The sequence below is a fragment of the Dipodomys spectabilis genome, unplaced genomic scaffold (assembly GCF_019054845.1).
Source record: "Dipodomys spectabilis isolate Male_0828 unplaced genomic scaffold, ASM1905484v1 ptg000297l, whole genome shotgun sequence".
NCBI lineage: Eukaryota > Metazoa > Chordata > Mammalia > Rodentia > Heteromyidae > Dipodomys > Dipodomys spectabilis.
Genome location: NW_024870974.1, coordinates 16,647,038 through 16,665,407, shown reverse-complemented (window position 1 = coordinate 16,665,407; position 18,370 = coordinate 16,647,038). Strand labels below are relative to the sequence as shown.

Below are 18,370 nucleotides of genomic sequence, written 5' to 3'. Positions count from 1 at the left end.
TTTTGAAAGACATATGTTAAAACTATTTTAACAAATAATATTTGAGAGCCAGAATACCATAACCTTATAAATGGCTAGTATAAATTACAAATGGATCATGTTTACCAGTTAAAGCAGGCCCAAGAGGACTCTTATTGCCTTTAACACTTTCTTGAGTTACTCCATGTGAGACAGTTAGTTGCCTGTCTAAAGGGGTACTAGACAATTAAGATTTCACCAATAACAGCCTCATCTCTGAATTAGTGGGGGATTTAATGTATTTATTTTTCATCTTAAAAGTCATTTTTGGAAATAGCTTCTGCTTTTACAAATCAGGATTACATAGACTAACTTTTGGTGAAAGGATTGATTTACTGTGACTGCAATCTGAGCCAAGTCATTGTTTCTTTGTTTCAATTGTGTGAGTGATGAAAATTCCTTTGGAGGTGATGATGAAATCAAGATCATCAGTTCAATGGTAATGACTAGAGACAGTGAGAGGAAACCAGTCAACCTACTATGTGCCCAGGACTTTAAACAAAGGAAAGTGTCCACATGAAGGCATTCAAGTCACTACTTTGCCTTGCACAATCACAGTCTCTGCTTAACCACAGATCTGTGCACTTATAATTCACACAAACCCACCTTAAATATCTGCAGCAACCTTACCATGCCATCTCTACAGTTTGAAATATTTACAGAAGTTACAAATGAATATCACTAAATGTCATCTCAAGGGGTGATAAGACTATAATCCAAATGTTAAAGAAATTGAAAACTAAACCATTTTGTGTCTTACAAACTTCTGTGCTTCACTTGGAATACATAATAAATTATTAAAAGTTTAAAGTCTCAAGGAAGTGTTGGCATCTAAGTGTAGTTAGCTTTTCAAGATGATAAATATAACTAAAAGTATTTACATGTTAAATTTTAAGTTACTGATTCAAATAAACTCAAAGCTCATTATAAATCTGCACATCTAGAAATAAACTATTGGTATTTTATCTAGACTAGTCACACACAGGTTTTTCACTCCTGAGTTCCATCTTGCACAACCTACTTCTAAGAACCTTAAAATCATATTTATTTCTATGCAAAGTTGCAAAATGTGAATTTTTTTTCTCTCCTGCAATGAAGTAGGGCAAAGACTCCAGCCTAGGCAGGTGTATTAACTGATGATCAAATGTTCACTTCTGAATTTCTTCAGTCTTTTCAATTGACAACCAAAACATTTCCCTGAATTAGGTTTTAACAACAAAGAGTATGGTAAGAAGAATTCAAGACTTTTTTGAAATTGAAGGGAAAAAAGCCAGTAGAACATAGTAAAATATGAAAAAGAATTGTCATTTCATTTCCAAGTGAAGAGAGACAGTAGTAATTGTGTGCGGTTAGATTACCAGCAGGCTTACATGGGCTAAGACAAAGTGCTCCATATAACACTGAGAGCATTGCAGATAAGCAGTGTGTTGTAACTACTAAGGAAAACTAGCTCCATCCTATTGCATTATGTTTGCCTTAGTATATGGACAGTGACTCCTGCTTCAGCCTGACCCTACATCCATCTAAACAACAGGGGTGGACTGAACCGAGCAACTTAAGAAATGAGGTAGAGAGAAAGAACTGTGACCAACTAGGAACCTGAGGTAGATGGAGGCAAAGACACTCAGATAGCCCTCTATGGGAGGCTCATAGACAGCTGTCACTAGTAACGTGAAAGTAGGATTCCTTAAGTACAGAGGCAGAATTTCCCAGGATTCCCCTGTTAATTCTGCTTAGTTAAGTCGCTGCTCTGTTTTTCCAAAATCAGTGGGTGAAAAATAGACAGTCATGGAGGTTTCTTTCTTAAAATTCCCTAGTATTTAAAGTTTTACTCCCAAAGTTATCGAAATTATGAAAATGTATCTAATGCATACTGAGCACCTACTAAGTACCTAACAGCAGAGAAATATTGGGGGTTTGAACTCAGGGCCTCTCGCTTATAGACTTGCTTTACCTCTGAGCCACACTTCCAGCAAGGCCTCCTTCTGTGCATACCTGAGCAAGAAGTAAAACTTGCCCTCAGAGCATTTCCTGTCTATTGAGGAAGACAAACACTGAGTGAACAGCATGAACCGATAACACAGTTCTGTAGAGCGACAGATATTCTATCACCAAAGAAAAGAATAAGGTAGGATCAGTGGAAATGACAGGGCATCTCCCAAGGGAGATGTGGGCACAGTTACTTCAACAGGGCTTCATGTTTTAATATTCTAACTGTATCCTCCACGATTTATACTTTGGGCTCAATCCTGGACAACACTATTTTTTTTTTTTAAAGTTTCCTTTTCCTGTTCTTGCTGCCTTCCCTGGTGAACTGTGCTACTGCTTTAGAGAGCTGAGGCTCTCTCCTCCTAAATAAATCACAGCATATAAATACCTGCTGCTCTTTTTGTAAATTATTTTCTGATAATCTCATAAGTGTTCCTCAACCTTAACTTTTTGTTTCCTTTAATACCAGCCCACCTCTCCACACACTAATATCAAATATTACACAAGCACTAGAATATCCTTTTTTTGACAGAACAAATTTTCTAGTTAATGTTTTATTTGACAGCTGTGCTACAAATAAAAAAAATTCCAGCTCAAGACTCTACACCACTGAATCTAAAATGTGGCCTGAAAATAATTCCTACTGCCGGGGGAAGGTTTTATTGTTACCTCTGCTGTTCTGGTTGTGCCCCGAAAACATGATTTATGTTTCAAGAATTTCCTGTTACAACCCGCATTTCTTCCCCAACTCCCACCTCCAACCTAATAAGAGAAGGATGGGTGGGGGACTGTGAGCAAAAATATAATTGAATTCAACATGTGTGATGGCTGTGCCATTATATACTACTGATCACACAGATTTTTTCCCATGCTTTCCACCCAAATTAGGAAAAAATAGTTAATATTCCTATTGTCATAAGAGCACAAGCTCCTACTTGTAGGTATAATTATTTTAAATAAAATCTGCAACCTGGATTGAGGTATAAGACATTAAGATACTAGGTCTATTATTTGAGGGTTTTTCTGTGGGTTTTGTTTTTATTCTACAGGCTCGAAGTCAGTCCCACTGAAGTGAAGATTACAATAATACTGCTCTGCACAGAAATATTTTACACATCTAGACAAACGTATTTTTTTTAAGTCTAGTAGGCTTCCGGAGGGAGGGGATACTGTCTAGTAGATGAAGCCTCGTGTAACCTGGCCAACCCACAGGGAATGTGGTGTTATGATTTTAGTGGTTTCCCCATTAGCCCAGGGTCGGTGTGACCACACCTGTGTTAGGCCTTCCAGGTGTGGAGGCAGGCCTGCCTGAAGCCCAGGGCTGTCACCATTGGCTACACACATATGTCCACAAGGAACCCGAGTCTCTCAGTCCCATCACCTGACAAAGGGGATGAGGTAGGTACACCTGTGTCTATCTTGAGGCATCTGTGAGGCTGGGTCAGTACCATGTATGTGAAACCATTTTGTAAATTTGTGGAAAGCTGAGTGCACATAGGTGTTATTTGAACTATGAGTAGTACATGACACTGAAGGTAGCTTAAGAAATATTAACATTCAACTCCTTTAAAGGCTGTGCACACTTGGCCTGGGAGGTGGTTACTTAGCGTTTCCAAGTTCTGTTACTAATTGCTAATAGAGCTGTAAACTAAAAACAATAATTTTACTGTTAAATATCACTTTAAAAATGTATGAACATGCAATATGCAAGCTTGTGTGAGAGGATGGCATAGTCTGTGGGAAAAGGACAACTTGAGTCAGATCACACTAAGATTATTGTGTTGGTATCTTTTTTTTTAATTAGGATTTAGGTTTCAAATAGGTAGAAAGCAGTGGCAATAGGGGTTCAGGTAGAGGGTGATGAGGGAACACCAGGCTTGGCTACATTATTGTAACCACAATAATGATACTTTAAGTTTGAATTTGATGGTTAAGTCAGAGAAACATTAATTCAATAGGAAACATAAGCAGAGTACAACAGGCTCATGCCTGTAATCCAAGCTACTTAGGAGGCTGAAACATAGAGGATGGTAGTTCCAAGCCAGACTGGCCAGAAAAGCCTTTTGAGACACCATCTCCAATTAACCAGCAAAATGCCAGGCTGGAGGTGAAACTGAGTACAACCATGACACCCTGAGTTCAAACTCTAATACCAGAATAACAAAACAAAACAAAAAAATCAGAAAGAAGGAAAGGGAAAGGGAAAAAGAAGGGGAAGGGGAAGGGGTAGGGAAGGGAAGAGAAGGGAAGGAAAGCAAAGGGGAGGGGCAAGGGGTAGGGAAGAGGACAGAGGGAAGGAAGAAGGAAAGAAGGGAAGGGAAGGGAAGGGAAGGGAGCTAGCTAGTTTTGGAAAGTCTACCAATCACCATAGCAGTTTTGATACTGGATTTTTAGGTTCAATAACAATCCTTCTTACAGATTTAAGCATATGTAAAGACCAGTCACTCAGAAAAACTTGAATAATCCTGTTTTTCCCCATGGACTGATAGAATAAAAATAAAAAACATAGATTTTCAATAGATCATAAATTTGAATAGATGATCTCATCAATTCATAAGACAAAAAAGTCTAATGCCTCAAAACAACTTCTAGCACAAATAGTTTTCATTCAATTTATTTTCTCTGCTCTCTCTCTCAGCATGTTACAATACTAAATTCTTAAGACAAACTCCTTGAACATCCAATAAACCTCTAGAAGACTCTATCAATCGTTCAGTCTACCATACTCACTAAGAGAGGAACAAGATCTCACAAACTTTGTGAAGATAATTAACAAGACTTAATGGAGATTTGTAAAAGCATTTAACCGACTGGAAGTTTTGTGGATCCTTGTTTCCACAGATGTATTTACATCCAGTGGGGCATGGTCAGCTCTAACTGGTAGAGTGCACACTTAGCATGCCTGAGACCCTGGGTTTCATCCTCAAGGTTCCAAAACAAAACAAAGCAAAAACTACTTTTAGAGTATATATTAATTAGTTATCATGAGCTAACATCTAGCTTTAATCACTTTAAATATTAAAATACATATTTACAAGTTTATTTTATGCTTTAACAGCTTCTAAAATACTTTAAAGAAATCACATTACATTTCTTGATGTTTCATAATTTCCTACATGCAAAAATGTAGAAGCACTCTTATACTGCGTCTCCTATACTAATGCTGAGATGAACTTGGTTTGTCCTTTGGGAGGGATATACATAAAAATGAATATATAACCTTAAACTTTTATAATTTTCACAAGAGCTTCTATAACATATCAAATGAGTCACCCATTTTGCTTCACTGCAGTACAGCTTTCAGTAAGACTATTCAGAAGGGGGAAAGAAAGCTCTTTAAATAATATGAAAGTGGAAAATGTGCCTATTTCTTCATGCACTCACTTGCCATAAGGTTATGCATATACGAATGTGTATGATATTTACATACCAGGCTTTGCCTTCAAAAACAGTAATTTGTTTTGTTGAGCATGCCTTAGGGAACAAAGCTATGATGAAGAGCTGCCTCTTGAAAATAGGCTGAAGCTACCTTACTAGATTATTTGAAAGGGTAAAACAGTGTCCTGTTTCACAGACTTCAGATTTCTATAATCTCAGAAGGAAGGAAGAACTTGAGAAGTGATTCTGAGCTTGTCAAGGCTACAATGCTAAGTCGTAAACTTAGTTCATTAGCAAAGACATTACCTGTGTCTGTGGAGTAGACTCGGAAACTCTTATCCCAGAAGCCACAGATGAGAATATAGCGGTTGTCTGAAGTGATCACAAAGCACTGGGAATGGACTTGAATGCTCTGGTCCAGAAGGTCAGTGATCTGCCTCCTGTGCATCCCTGTATTGCTGGCTGTGAGAATGGAGAAAAGAAAAAAAAAAGCTCTAAGCACACGTGGTCAAAGAAATTCTACAGTTTGTTAAACCGGGAGCTGGGGGTGAGGAAAGAGAGGAGACACATTCTAAAACAAGACTACTTGAGATTTAAGGATAAATAGTATTTGCAAAACCAAATAAGAAAACATGAAACTGCTGGAAGAATGCGGATGGTTAAATTCAACATCACAATAAAACCTTTTTTTGCTTAGAGGAAAGAAATAGCAACATACTATAACTTTAAAATACCATACAATTCACAGAATGTGCTTTTTAGCTCTTGGGCAGGACCAAACTGGATTATAGCCTTAGATTGCATCATAGTTTGGTTTTGTTCCTGACAATCTCATTACATCTATTGTCATGAGAACAGATTCATATTGTAACAATCTATTACCTTTAACACTTTGTCACAAGGAACAGCTATTAGAATTTAAATGTCATATATCTGAAATATTGCAGTATCTTATACTACTTTGGCTTTAACAAGTCTTTAATTTGACTAGATGGGGACTCCCACTTCCCTGGTTTACATCTGCAGTTGCGTGTAAGCAAAGGCTAGAATGACTATGTATTAAAGATTCTTGTAATTGAAAAAGTCAAAGCACAGCACACTGCCACTTCAGCTCCTTGTTTAGGCAATAAAACAAGACAGGCTGGCAGTGTGATCCAAGTGCTACACAGGTCCCAAGATGGAGTTTGTCACAAGGCACGGGGTCAGACAGAGTGACACTATGCACGTGGAAAAGTAACACGTGAGCAACTGTCACAAAGGGAGTTTTCACCAAGATGTCTGCTTTGCTGTAAGGAAGCTAATCAGAGAGTCTGCTCTTAATGATCTGTGGGTTGGCATTTACCAATGCAAGTAACAGTATAAAAGAAACCCGACTGTACTAGCAATCAGGACAAAACAAATTTTGGTATCTACTTATTAAGCACTTTTCCCATAGTTTTCAGTTCTTAAGGAAAAAATGTGCATTAATGATCATATTAAAATATATCTATATTATATTCAATGTATCTAGTACAACATTATTTGTTATTGTGGTAGTTTAATAGAGGGCTAAGAAAGTAAAAAAGAAAAACAAGGTGTTCAAAATACTCTCCCGTGCCATGTTGGGAACCACTGGGGTCACAGGACTGAGATAACCCCTGTCCTCGTGGCAGAGACAACACAGCAAATGTGTGTGCAAACATGTAAACATGTGCACCAATGTGTGTGTGCAAACATGTGTGCATGTGAAATCCCATGGAAGTCTGCCAGAATCTGCCGACACAGCATAACCACTTAAGATTAGTAGATAGGGTTGGATAATTTGCTCTGGGGAAGGTTAATGGGAGAAAGTAGCAACAGTAGAATTCCAGTTGGGGATCACTTTTGCTTCTCCTTTTACACAAAAGGAAGTTGCTGGCAGATGAAAGCAGTGTTTATGGCCATAACAGAGCGTTGGAGAGAAGCACTATCTGACTGCAGTGAAGTTATGTGATTCTTTTTTTTAATTCCAAGAAACCTAGTAATTAAAACAATGTATGCGGTCCTTTTCTACACTGGTTACTGCTGCATTTTCATTCCATGTGGTAACCAGAAAGATATTTATTTTTTTGTCAGTGCTTATGTTCATAGGATTCTTGCTCTATGCCATACATTTTCATTTTTGGAGCATCAGCTTTTAAGAGGATCTCCTTAATAGACATAGGCAGGGGCTGGGAAAGTGGCTCAGTGGTAGAGTGCTTGCCTCACATGCATGAGGCTCTGGGTTCGATTCCTCAGCACCACATAAACAGAAAAAGCTGGAAGTGGCGCTGTGGCTCAAGTGTTAGAGTGCTAGCCTTGAGCTGAAGAGCTGAGGGACAGCACCCAGGCCCAGAGTTCAAGCCACATAAACGACAAAAAAAAAGACATAGGCATACATAATTTTGAATTGAATAATCACAAAGTACCCGTGAACAAAGGCTTATAATATAATAAAACTCGCAACCATCCATGCAGTATGTACATATGTACCTGCATATTTACCTACCCATATCTCTTTCTCTCATTATCCATCCATTCATCCACCTACATATCTATATATCATGTATGTATGTATGCCTCTTATCTATCTATCTATCTATCTATCTATCTATCTATCTATCTATCTATCTATCTATCTATCTATCTATCTATTTGTGTCTGTCTTAAAGGCAATAACTTTTATAGTACTTCATTGCTCTTGCTAGTAAATGTACTTAGATTCAGTACTAAAAGTATTTTATCTAATGAAAATCAGGCCTATTTGGCCAAAGAAGCAGCTTTCAAAGTGAGGCATGCATACCCCTATAGCAAGCTTTCCCAAGGGTGTGTAGGCACAGGTGTTTTTAATGGAATCAATTTCTAGTTCCTCAACTTTCGTAGATTGTCTTGCCTGAAACTGATTTGCCCAAGAACTCTCTTGTGAGTTTTCCTTTCTTGTCTCCCATCTTGCATGCCCATCTAGCCCCAGATAAAATAATGACCTATTTCCCTTTCATGCAGAATCTTCCTATGGTACTTTGCCCAGGAGATACTTTACCTGTTGGGAGGTAAACACAGAGACAATTCAAAAAATTTGTTGCAATACTGAAGTGAATTCCCAGGGATCAAATGCTAAAGGTTAGATGTCTCTCAATAAACAGAACGACCACACTGTCAATTAAGAAAACACTGAAATTAAGTTTCAGTGGAGGGTAAAATGAGGTAATTTAATAATTCTTAATAGATCACCATATACATTCTGCCACATAATCAGAAAGAGTTCAAAGACTTGTGTGATATTGCTAAACTCATTTTCCATCTGTTTTCTTAGGTGAGTAATATTCTTTAGAACCCCCATTTATAAAAATAAAGTAATAGGGATAGATCTGTGGGTAAATTCTGTCTCTCTTACTCATGAATACATGAGTTAATTGGGGGAAGAACACATCTGTCTCATTAAACATATGCACTAAGAAATGCTGTTTTCTATGTTTAATAAATGTTTATGAAATTTTATTACTGAGCAGAGTGTAGCTCAGTGGTATAACATGTACTGAGCACAAATAAGGTCCTGAGCTGGATCCCTAGCAACACATTAAAACTACTACAGTAAACCGGGTGCCGGTGGCTCACATCTATAAACCTAGTTACTCAGGAGGCTGAGATCTGAGGTTCATAGTTCAAACAAAGCCTGCCTGGGCAGGAAAAGTCCATGAGACTCATCTCTAATTAACCATCAAAGATATGGAAGCTCAAGTAGTAGAGCACTAGGCTTGAGCAATAAAGCTTAGGAACAGTGCCATGCCAAGTTCAAGCTCAGGATTGGAACAACAACAACAAAACTTACAGGTAGCAACTTTAAAATGTATGAAAAGGAACATAGCTTTAAACAATTTTGTGGAAAGGAAGGGTAGTCTGATGACCAGTGATCTGGAACCTAGATGGTGAACAATGGCCGAATCTGGCCTGTACTTGTTTTATAGGAAAACAGCTATACTTACCCTACACGTGTGTGTGTGTGTGTGTGTGTGTGTGTGTGTGTGTGTGTGTGTGTGTGTGTGTGTGTGTGTGTGTGTGTGTGTGTGTGTGTGTGTGTGTATCTATGGTGACTTCAGTGCTATGCTGGAAGAATTAAGTAGTTGTGTGTGAAACTTTCTGGCCCACAAAGCCTAAGATATTTACTATCTAGCCTTTTACCAAGAAACTTTGTCTACACTTAGTCTAAAAGGTTACAATGACAGAATTCATTTAGACTTTATACTATAGGACATTGTCATGTTTTAAGGCAAGCAATTTTTTACAATTCAGAAATCATACCTTACATGATTTAGCAAGCGAGTTCTCTTCTCTTGCCCTCTCTCCCTCTCTGTCTCTCTCCTCTCCCTCTCCTTCTCTCCTTGGTGCCAGTCCTGGGGTTTGAACTCAGGGCCTGAGTGCTGTCCCTAAGCTCTTTTGCTGAAGGGTAACACTCTACTGCTTGAGCCACATTGGAGATAAGAATCCCACAGTCTTTCCTGCCCAGGCTAGCTTGCACATAAATCTCAGCCTCCTGAGTAACTGAGATTACTGGTGCCTAAGTTTCTTCCTTCTTCCTTTCCCTTTCCTTTTCCCTCTTCCTTTCCTTCCTTCCTTCCTGATCAGTACTGTGATTTGAACTTGGTCTCACACTTGGTTAGCTTGCTTGCTCAGCTGGTGCTCTACCACTTAAGCCACACCTCCAACCTGGCTTTTTAGCTTGGTTATTTTGAAGATAGTCTCAGACTTTCTGCCAGATCTGGCCTGCTACCTTCAGAACCTTCAGATCTTAGCCTCTTGAGTAACTGGAATTACAGGTATGAGTGCCCTGCTTGAGTTTCACTATTTTCTAACTTTTAAAACTACACAAGTGAGCTTTTGTGGGAGCGCAGTATAGTACTGTAGGGTCTGCATTTACTAGGTAGGCACTCTCCACTGGGACCTTAACACCTGCCCTTCCCCAGTGCCTTTATTTTTAGTTATTTTCTAGGTAATCTCTTGCATTTTTTGCCCAAGCTGGCCTAGACTGTGATCTTCCTAGTTATGCCTCCTATATGGCTGCAATGACAGGTGTGAGCCACCACTCCTAAATTATCTGTTGAGATGGGGTCTCACTGGCTTTGAAATGAGAACAAGCCTCCAGATCTCTTCCTCCTGAGTAGCTGGGATTCGAAGTATGAGCCATCATGTGTAACTATCTTTATTTTTGAGATGTGACAAAGTATATCTATTCAAAACAAAATAAAACGTAGAGTCTTATTGGTAAAATGATAACTTAAGGTGATTTGTTTGTTCATCCTGATAATCTCTTTTGTGAATGACAAACATCAACTCTACATTGAGGCAAATATTTTAGAGATTTTTTTTGGGGGGGGCGTTATATACATCTAGAAACATCATGGATCTCAAAATAATGAATCTGATCATTCTGTGCAGGAGAAATTGGGTAAATACAAGTCAAACATCTGTGCTGGCAGTCTACAGCCACAGTGAAGCAATTTCTCACTTTATTCTAAAAGTCAATAGCATTTTCGTATCAGGCCTGAAAATTCTTGGTGATGTCACTTTTGAATTCTCCATCATAGGGACAAGAAATACTGAACTAGAGATTTCAGCTAACCTACCCAAAAAGCACAACAGCAATTATGTATTCTAAGTCATCTGCTGCAGATGCTCTCATTCTATCCCCGTGGCTCTTTCCCATCTCCTTGCTATTTTTCTCCCCCTGAACAAATTTAAGCTCCAATAGCAATTTATTGGGCTATAGGACCCTAGGAAAATGAATACAAATATCTTAACAGTAGCATTGTCTGGGCAATATATTTCAACTTGGAAACTACTCTGCAACTGCACATTAATCCCCTCAGATGAACTGAGGGTCCAGGAAGAAAGGATTGATCTCCTCTAATGATGAAACCCTGGCACTCAGGTTTTATTTTTCACAACACAGAGCACTAAGAACCCCACTGTTATTATGAAAATTTCCCTAGCAAAGGAGCTCCGTCACATTACCCGTGCACCAATCCATCATAACGCGCCCTGCTTCTGCTCATCAACAAGTCTGAGTGATGAAAAGATCCAATATTATCCTGACAGTACTTCATGCGCATTCTCAATCACACATTATTACAGCATCCATATTAATTTTCAGTGACACGCGTCCTAGGCCTGTTCAAATTAGGCAAACCAACGAGGGGGAGTTGATGAAATACCAGCATAGCCACAGCTCATTGCATTCCAATTTGCATGCAAATGGTTTATCAGGAAAATTCCATTCCCAGCAACCAGCAAGTGAAAAACAACTGTAATCTACACTTCAGGGCCACCATACAGAGCTTAATGAATCGCAAAGAGAGAAGGAAGTGACAGACCTATGAGAGGATCGATTTCCACTGGCAGCTGGTATGGCTGGTCTTGTACAGCACCTTGATGAGCTGGAATTCACAAAAGATAAAAAGAAAACGGAGGTTATTTTTTCATATACGAAACTACATAAATATATATAAGTCAAGCCTTATGTAGGATTGTTTCTACCCCCCAAATCTCCCAATGTAGTTTTGAGAAATTTAAAGAACAAAAATCCAGGTGCTTTTATGGCTAGCTTATTAAACATTTATTTTAGATTAGTGCTGTTCTGAACATGTGCCATCAGCAGTGGCTCCAGTCCTGGGCCATAAGCTATAGCAGATGCTTGACTGGCAGCCTCTGATGCTGCACCAAAACAAAATTAAGTGGTAAAGCGTGCTGAAAACAAAATGTGACAGCCATCTGCTGACTGTAGCAAATACCATTTTTTTGTTACTTCTTAAAAAGGCAGTTTTGAATGCTGAGGCACAAAGGATCCACAAAAAACACCAGTTTATGATGGAGAAAGGGAAAGCTCTAAGTCAGGGAACGTTTAACGTTTCATCCATCACTTAGAATCAATCAATGGAAAGTTTGAATAAAAATAAAGAAAGCTATCCGCAGATAAATGTTTTAGTTAAATGCATTTGGCTGAAATATTTTCTTAAAGATTGGATTGAGGGTTTTTAAAAAGTTCTATTAATATTTAATATTTCCATGGTTTCAATTTTAAAATACTTGGAGAAGCGAATGAATTAGAAAAATCAATCTGTACTATGAATAGTTTGTTCCATGCTCAAAATGGCTTTAAGAACTCAGGGGTACTTTTTTTTAAAGTGAAAAGATGGTTTTATGAGCTATTTCTGTGCAAAAAGGTAGACCACTTTAGATGGAGAGGAACGGAACCATTGGGAAATCATGAATATAAAATGAAGGGTCTGGAGTATGATCTTTGGGCTTCTTAATTCTGTTAGTTAAATTCTGGGTCCTTTTCCAAACTCTTTTCCCCAAATGACTCAGCCATTCACCCCAGTCAGCATCTGTCTTTTATGCATTTATATTACTGCATGGCTAATATTGAAAATGTATCTGATTCTAGGAAATGTTTCTGATCATCCTTGAAAGGCTGAAAATAAAAAGCTTTTTTTTACATTATTATTATTACAATCTTTTAGATCATTATTTAGATGATTTTTGTCATATTTTTCCCAGTTAGTAAAACCAGCTTCTGGAAGGTGTTGGGAAGACTGATAAAACCTAAGTAAGTACAATTTTTGGCACTAAAAATTGTAAGAAAGTGCAAGTGTAAGAAAGCATGAAAGAAAGTGAAGAGGCTAAAGCAGCAGTGACTCATTGGTACAACTGGCTCTCCGACAGGAGATGGCAGGACTTGCAGGATGCACACTGGCCTGTCGGGTGCAGCCCAGCCTCTGGTCTGCTCGGCAGTGCCAGCACTAGTACATTTAGGAAAATTTCTCTACGTTTCAGAGAATCTATGACAGCAGAAGCATTAAAACCCAGCTTCCAGCACGGAGGTTGGGTTAGGTCTCCAATCCCACTCTGCCACTGCCTATCTATCCGGTGTGACCCTGGACAAGTTTTGTAGCCTCTTGCTCTCATTTTTTTAATCTGGAAAATGGCTGGACTATAAGAAATTGCCAGTAACTGGCCAGTATGACATATAGAAAAGAGAATGCCGTATGCTTCAACCTAAATAAGAGAACTTAGACCTTCTTCAAGTTGTTGAGCAGATTGAGTGCCTATGCAAAAAAATTGGTTACAATGGTACTAGAAACACCCAGAAAATGCTCTGTAAACATTAGTTGCTGATCTAATTTGGAAGTTCTTCAATGTCCTTTGAATGGAGGGGGAAAATCTTGTTTTCAGACCCTTTCATATGCGCTGCCAGTGAGCTATAGCCCCAGAACCAAGACTACTCTTTTCTGAATCAGAAATGACAGCAGCTAGGTATCTAATGAGTGAGTTCTGGAAATCTAGAAAATTCTAGAAAAATTGGTGCAATATGAATGTGACATTTATTGAAGAAAAACTGTTGGGATTGCTAAAAATTGCATTAAATAAAGGCATAATGACAGGTCAAGTCATACCAGAAAGGATGAAAGGGCAGACTCGTGTGAACACCCCTGAAGTGAGGAACAGATTTATACAATGGCTGTTGAACACTTTCAGGTATAGGCCTAGCTCAGAACTGGAGAGTATATTCTAGAAAGATGACTTCCTGTAGTGATTTCTCATGTACTTCTTTGCATTGGTTCGGTGAAGAGTTGCCATGGCATACAGTGAAGGCAGTCTGCAGCTGAAGGGCAGGGACAAACACCACCCACGACGCAGGCAAGGTGCAGTAAGGGTTGCTGGGAAAGCCAGGCAAAGACTACAGAGTGAGGAATCCCCGGGTTCCTACCTCCCAGAATCATGTGCCTGAACATGGAGAAAAATCTCTGGCTCCAGGCACCCAAGTTTTGTAGTGTGGGATGTGGGCTTGCTCAAAGAGAAGCTGTCAAGCCCTTGGGCTCAATGGTGAGGGATCAGCAGCTCACCACCTAGGTGTCAGTGGAGACATGGGCATCCTGTGGTTCTTGTTAAACTAGCTCTTCCAGAAACTAAAGGGGGTTGGAGCCTACCAGTGGAAAAGCTGTCTCTCTTCAGATGTTGCCTCTGTTAAAATAAAGCAGCTTTCAGAGCTGACAGAAACAGCCACCCAGGATAGATACACTTGGAGTGGTCCTGGTATCACACACTGAGGTTATTTGCCAAACTCTAAGAGCCACCAAGAGTAGGTGGATACTCTTGGGCATTTAATGGGACGTAGCACATTCTTCTCCTCATAAGTCATAATCAGAAAAACAAAAACAAAGTAATCACATTTCTTTTGTCTCCAAATACAAGCATTTACCTCTGATCTGAAAGATAAGTTCAGAAGAAAAAAAAAGGTCTAATAACAGATAATAAATATCTGTATCAGTTCTTATTCTTTCCACTTTGTTTCCAAAATCTGTTCTCTAATCAAATATTGACATTTCTTTCCATTGTCTCTTTTGCAATGGCCAGGAAAACAACTATATTTATTCAGTTTGAATACCAAACACAGATTCTCTGTGATAGTTACCTTACTGAGCTTACTCAATCTATCAGGTTTTTGTTTGTATGCTTTTTGTTCCATTTTCAGATCATATCCGTTTAATTTGTAGAATTTATATTTTTGTAATCATTTCACTTAACTGATAGTGCTTTATGCTTACTAGATACAAAGACAAGTTAACAGAACACTGAAACTTATTTTTATGCCAGGCATGATGGCTCATGCCAATAATCCCAGCACTCAAGTGGAGTGTTTGAAGGAGGAGCTAGAATTCCAGGCCAATCTGGGCTCTGTAGCACTACAGAGCAAGACTCTATCTGTAAAAAATAAATCTACCTCTTAAAAAACTTCCTCCTTGTAACAATGGCTTTGAGGGAAAGTCATAATCTCCATGATTTTAAAATATTTTCCTATTTCTTTTTTTTTTTTTTGGGTCCAGTCGTGGGGCCTGAACTCTGGGCCTGGGCACTGTCCCTCAGCTCTTCAGCTCAAGGCTAGTGCTCTACCACTTGAGCCACAGCGCCACTTCCGGCTTTTTTCTTTTTGCTTATGTGGTGCTGAGGAATCGAACCCAGGGCCTTGAGCATGCAAGGCAAGCGCTCTACCACTGAGCCACCTTCCCAGCCCTATTTTCCTATTTCTTAAAAAAAAAAAAAAAAAAAAAAAAAATATATATATATATATATATATATGTATGTATATATATATTTTAGCTAGTGGCCGAAAAGATCTGGTTCTGAAAATTCCAGCTCTAATGAAAGGCAATAAATCACAGAGGAGAGATCATAAAATCCGAGTCAGAAAAAGGGCTCAAACTCTGCCACAGACAGTCATCTGGGATGCTAAATGGAGCAGGCTTGGTGTAACACAGGTGAAGATGTGGGGCTGTCACAGATAAGCCCCAATACTCCCCCCCCCCCCCCCCCCGCAACCGCTATTGCGGTTCAACACAGCTACTGAGGACTCGGTACGGAAGGTACTTAAAGAAGGTACAAACAGTTCCACAACATTTGGGCAGTGTAATGTAAGTAGTCTACAACAAATACTGTCATGTCCTACAGATACAGATACCATGTCCTACATATACCTAGGGGTATATGTAGCTCAGTGGTAGAGCACTTGCTCAACATGTGTAAGAACCTAGGTTCAGGGATGAGGATTTAACTCAGTGGAAGAGCACTTGCCTGGCAAGTTTGGTCCTCAGCTCTGAAAAACAAAAATAAAACAAAAAGCTAAAGAGAACCTATGTTCTTTCTAGCACTGCAAAAGGAAAAGAAAAAAGGCAAAGTTTTTGGCAACCCAAGTGTTCATAGTCATATATAAGCTGAATGAATGAATTTAAAAAATGAGGAATATCTAATAAATACCTACCATTTGCAGACACACGATAGAATCTCAGTATAAAAAGATATATCAGAAATCATACTAAAGAATAAGGTACATGCCTCAGGTAGGATTCTTTTAAGCCTTTCAAACTATTCAACCTTTTGATTCAAACTGTAGATTCAGAACTCAAAGCTTAGGTTTTGAGACAGATGCCATGCTATCTTTCTGCAGCGTTCAGCAGTACCCGTGCCATGTAATGTCATCCCTTTACTCACCAGGAAGGTTGTGCCACTTGTTCACGGCAAAGAGCCTATTAGCAGTGACTGTGATCACAGCAGGAGTTGCCAAACCAGGCTGGGTGTTGGCTGCCACGTGGGTGACAGGCGAGTTGGAGGGGAACTTTAGGACCATGATAACATCCTGCTGGGCTTGGTCTGTGAACATCAATGGGCTCTGCAGGAGGAGATACTGTTGAGTGGGCAAGACAAGACCAAGGATACAAGCAGGAGAAGACAAAGGCAGACAAAACGAGAGTACAGGAAAAGAAGAGGAAGATACCATTAGCACAGGCTGCAGGGTGAAGCACAATGCTCGGAAAGGCTTGCAGAAACATCAGTTATGATTTGTTTGCATTTCACATGGAGTTAGTTAAAATTTTTGGTGATTAAAGCAGAATACATGAGCAGAAACACTAATATATATTTAGCTTTTTTCCCCTGCTGATTGCCATGCAATGCTAAAACAATGTTTTGATTTAGATCTTAAGTGGACAAAGTTGTGGGAACTACCTTAAATGGTTCCAAGTGGCTATCATGGAATAATCTTTTAGTTGTAGTACACAGAGAAAGAAAGGAGAGACAGAGAGAGAGACAGAGACAGAGGGGTAGAGAGAGAAGACGGAGATAAAGAATAGGCACAATGGGTATAAAAGCAAGCCAAGGCAATTTCAAAAGATTGTCAAAAGTGGTCTTGAATCAGTACGAAGACTGACAACTAAGTAAAGAGATAATTAAACCAAATATATTTATAAACAATGGTAAGACAGCATGCATATATTATGGTAGAGAAATAATTTATGAATGTAATATACAAACTTAATTATAAAGGGTTTCAAAGCAATGCATAATTAAGTGTACTTGTAAAAACAATATATTTATATAGTGTACCAAGTCATAAACGCTGCTTATTGTAATGCAAATATCACTGCTTCCCAAGGCCCCTAGGATAAAGAGAAATACCTACTGCCCTTCTCTTCTGGGTAAAAAATACTAAAGCTCAATACTCAATTGAAAATGTTAAACAAAACACTGTCTGTTCTAATAACCAGCAACAAAATAAATCTTGACAACTACTCAGGATTTCAACATTCCCACAACCCATATGTCATTCTCCAAGACACATATAACACCACTCTGATTTATTGACTTTATTTATATTTTGAGGTAGACTGCTATCATATTGTAATTGCACTGTACATTTCTAGCAATCCTCTCCTACCATGTCTATTCTCTAATAGCTGATTAGTCTCATTCAGAATTGAAGCACTTTGATGAAATGCTTCTGGCTGCTTTCCTATTGCCATATTTCAAAACACCAGGTATATGTAAATGGGCAGGCACATACATTTAACACGTATTTATTCAGAACAGCTAATAAAAAATTAAACACATTTGCATTTTTATTATCAGTCCTTTTAAAAAAGTTATTAAGAGTACTTAGAAAAACATATTGCGCTAAGAATTCCTATTTGCACTCTTTGCATAAAGGTGTAAATAAAGGCAACTAATAAGCTACCCAGACACCCTTCTGAGCAAGTGGCTAAAAGCCAATCAATATTATGAGTTAATCCTCCCTGGATGCTCATTCAATTAAAGGTGTCAGTAATGCCTCATCTGATGTGGCCTCAATTAAATCCAACTATCTGATGGTGTGAAAACACAGGGGGATACAGCAACAGCAGCAAAACCAGACAAATAGGCAGCCTTCGTGTGTCTGCTAATTACTACACCTGGTGTATATTATGGCTCATGCACTTAACGCAGCACGAGGTGGCTTTAATTTCTGCTATATTTGTGTGTGTGTGTGTGTTTGGGCGAGTGTGTATGAGTGTTGTGTGTGTGTGGTGGAGAGGGCACTGAGTTGATAGGGGAACTCATATGAATGTGGGTAAAAACAATTAATGGACATGTGGGCCTTTGGTTGTTGAACTCCTGATATTGC

At 38.8% G+C, this 18,370-nt stretch overlaps 1 protein-coding gene across 1 annotated transcript in view; it reads right to left on the bottom strand.

Moving 5' to 3' along the window:
- The window catches only part of Lrba (LPS responsive beige-like anchor protein), a 443,207-nt gene that overhangs the window by 25,745 nt on the left and 399,092 nt on the right, over nt 1–18,370 (bottom strand). The window contains 3 exon segments of the mRNA XM_042701880.1: nt 5,692–5,847; nt 11,751–11,813; nt 16,426–16,618. Of these exon segments, the coding sequence (XP_042557814.1) occupies nt 5,692–5,847; nt 11,751–11,813; nt 16,426–16,618 (412 nt within the window).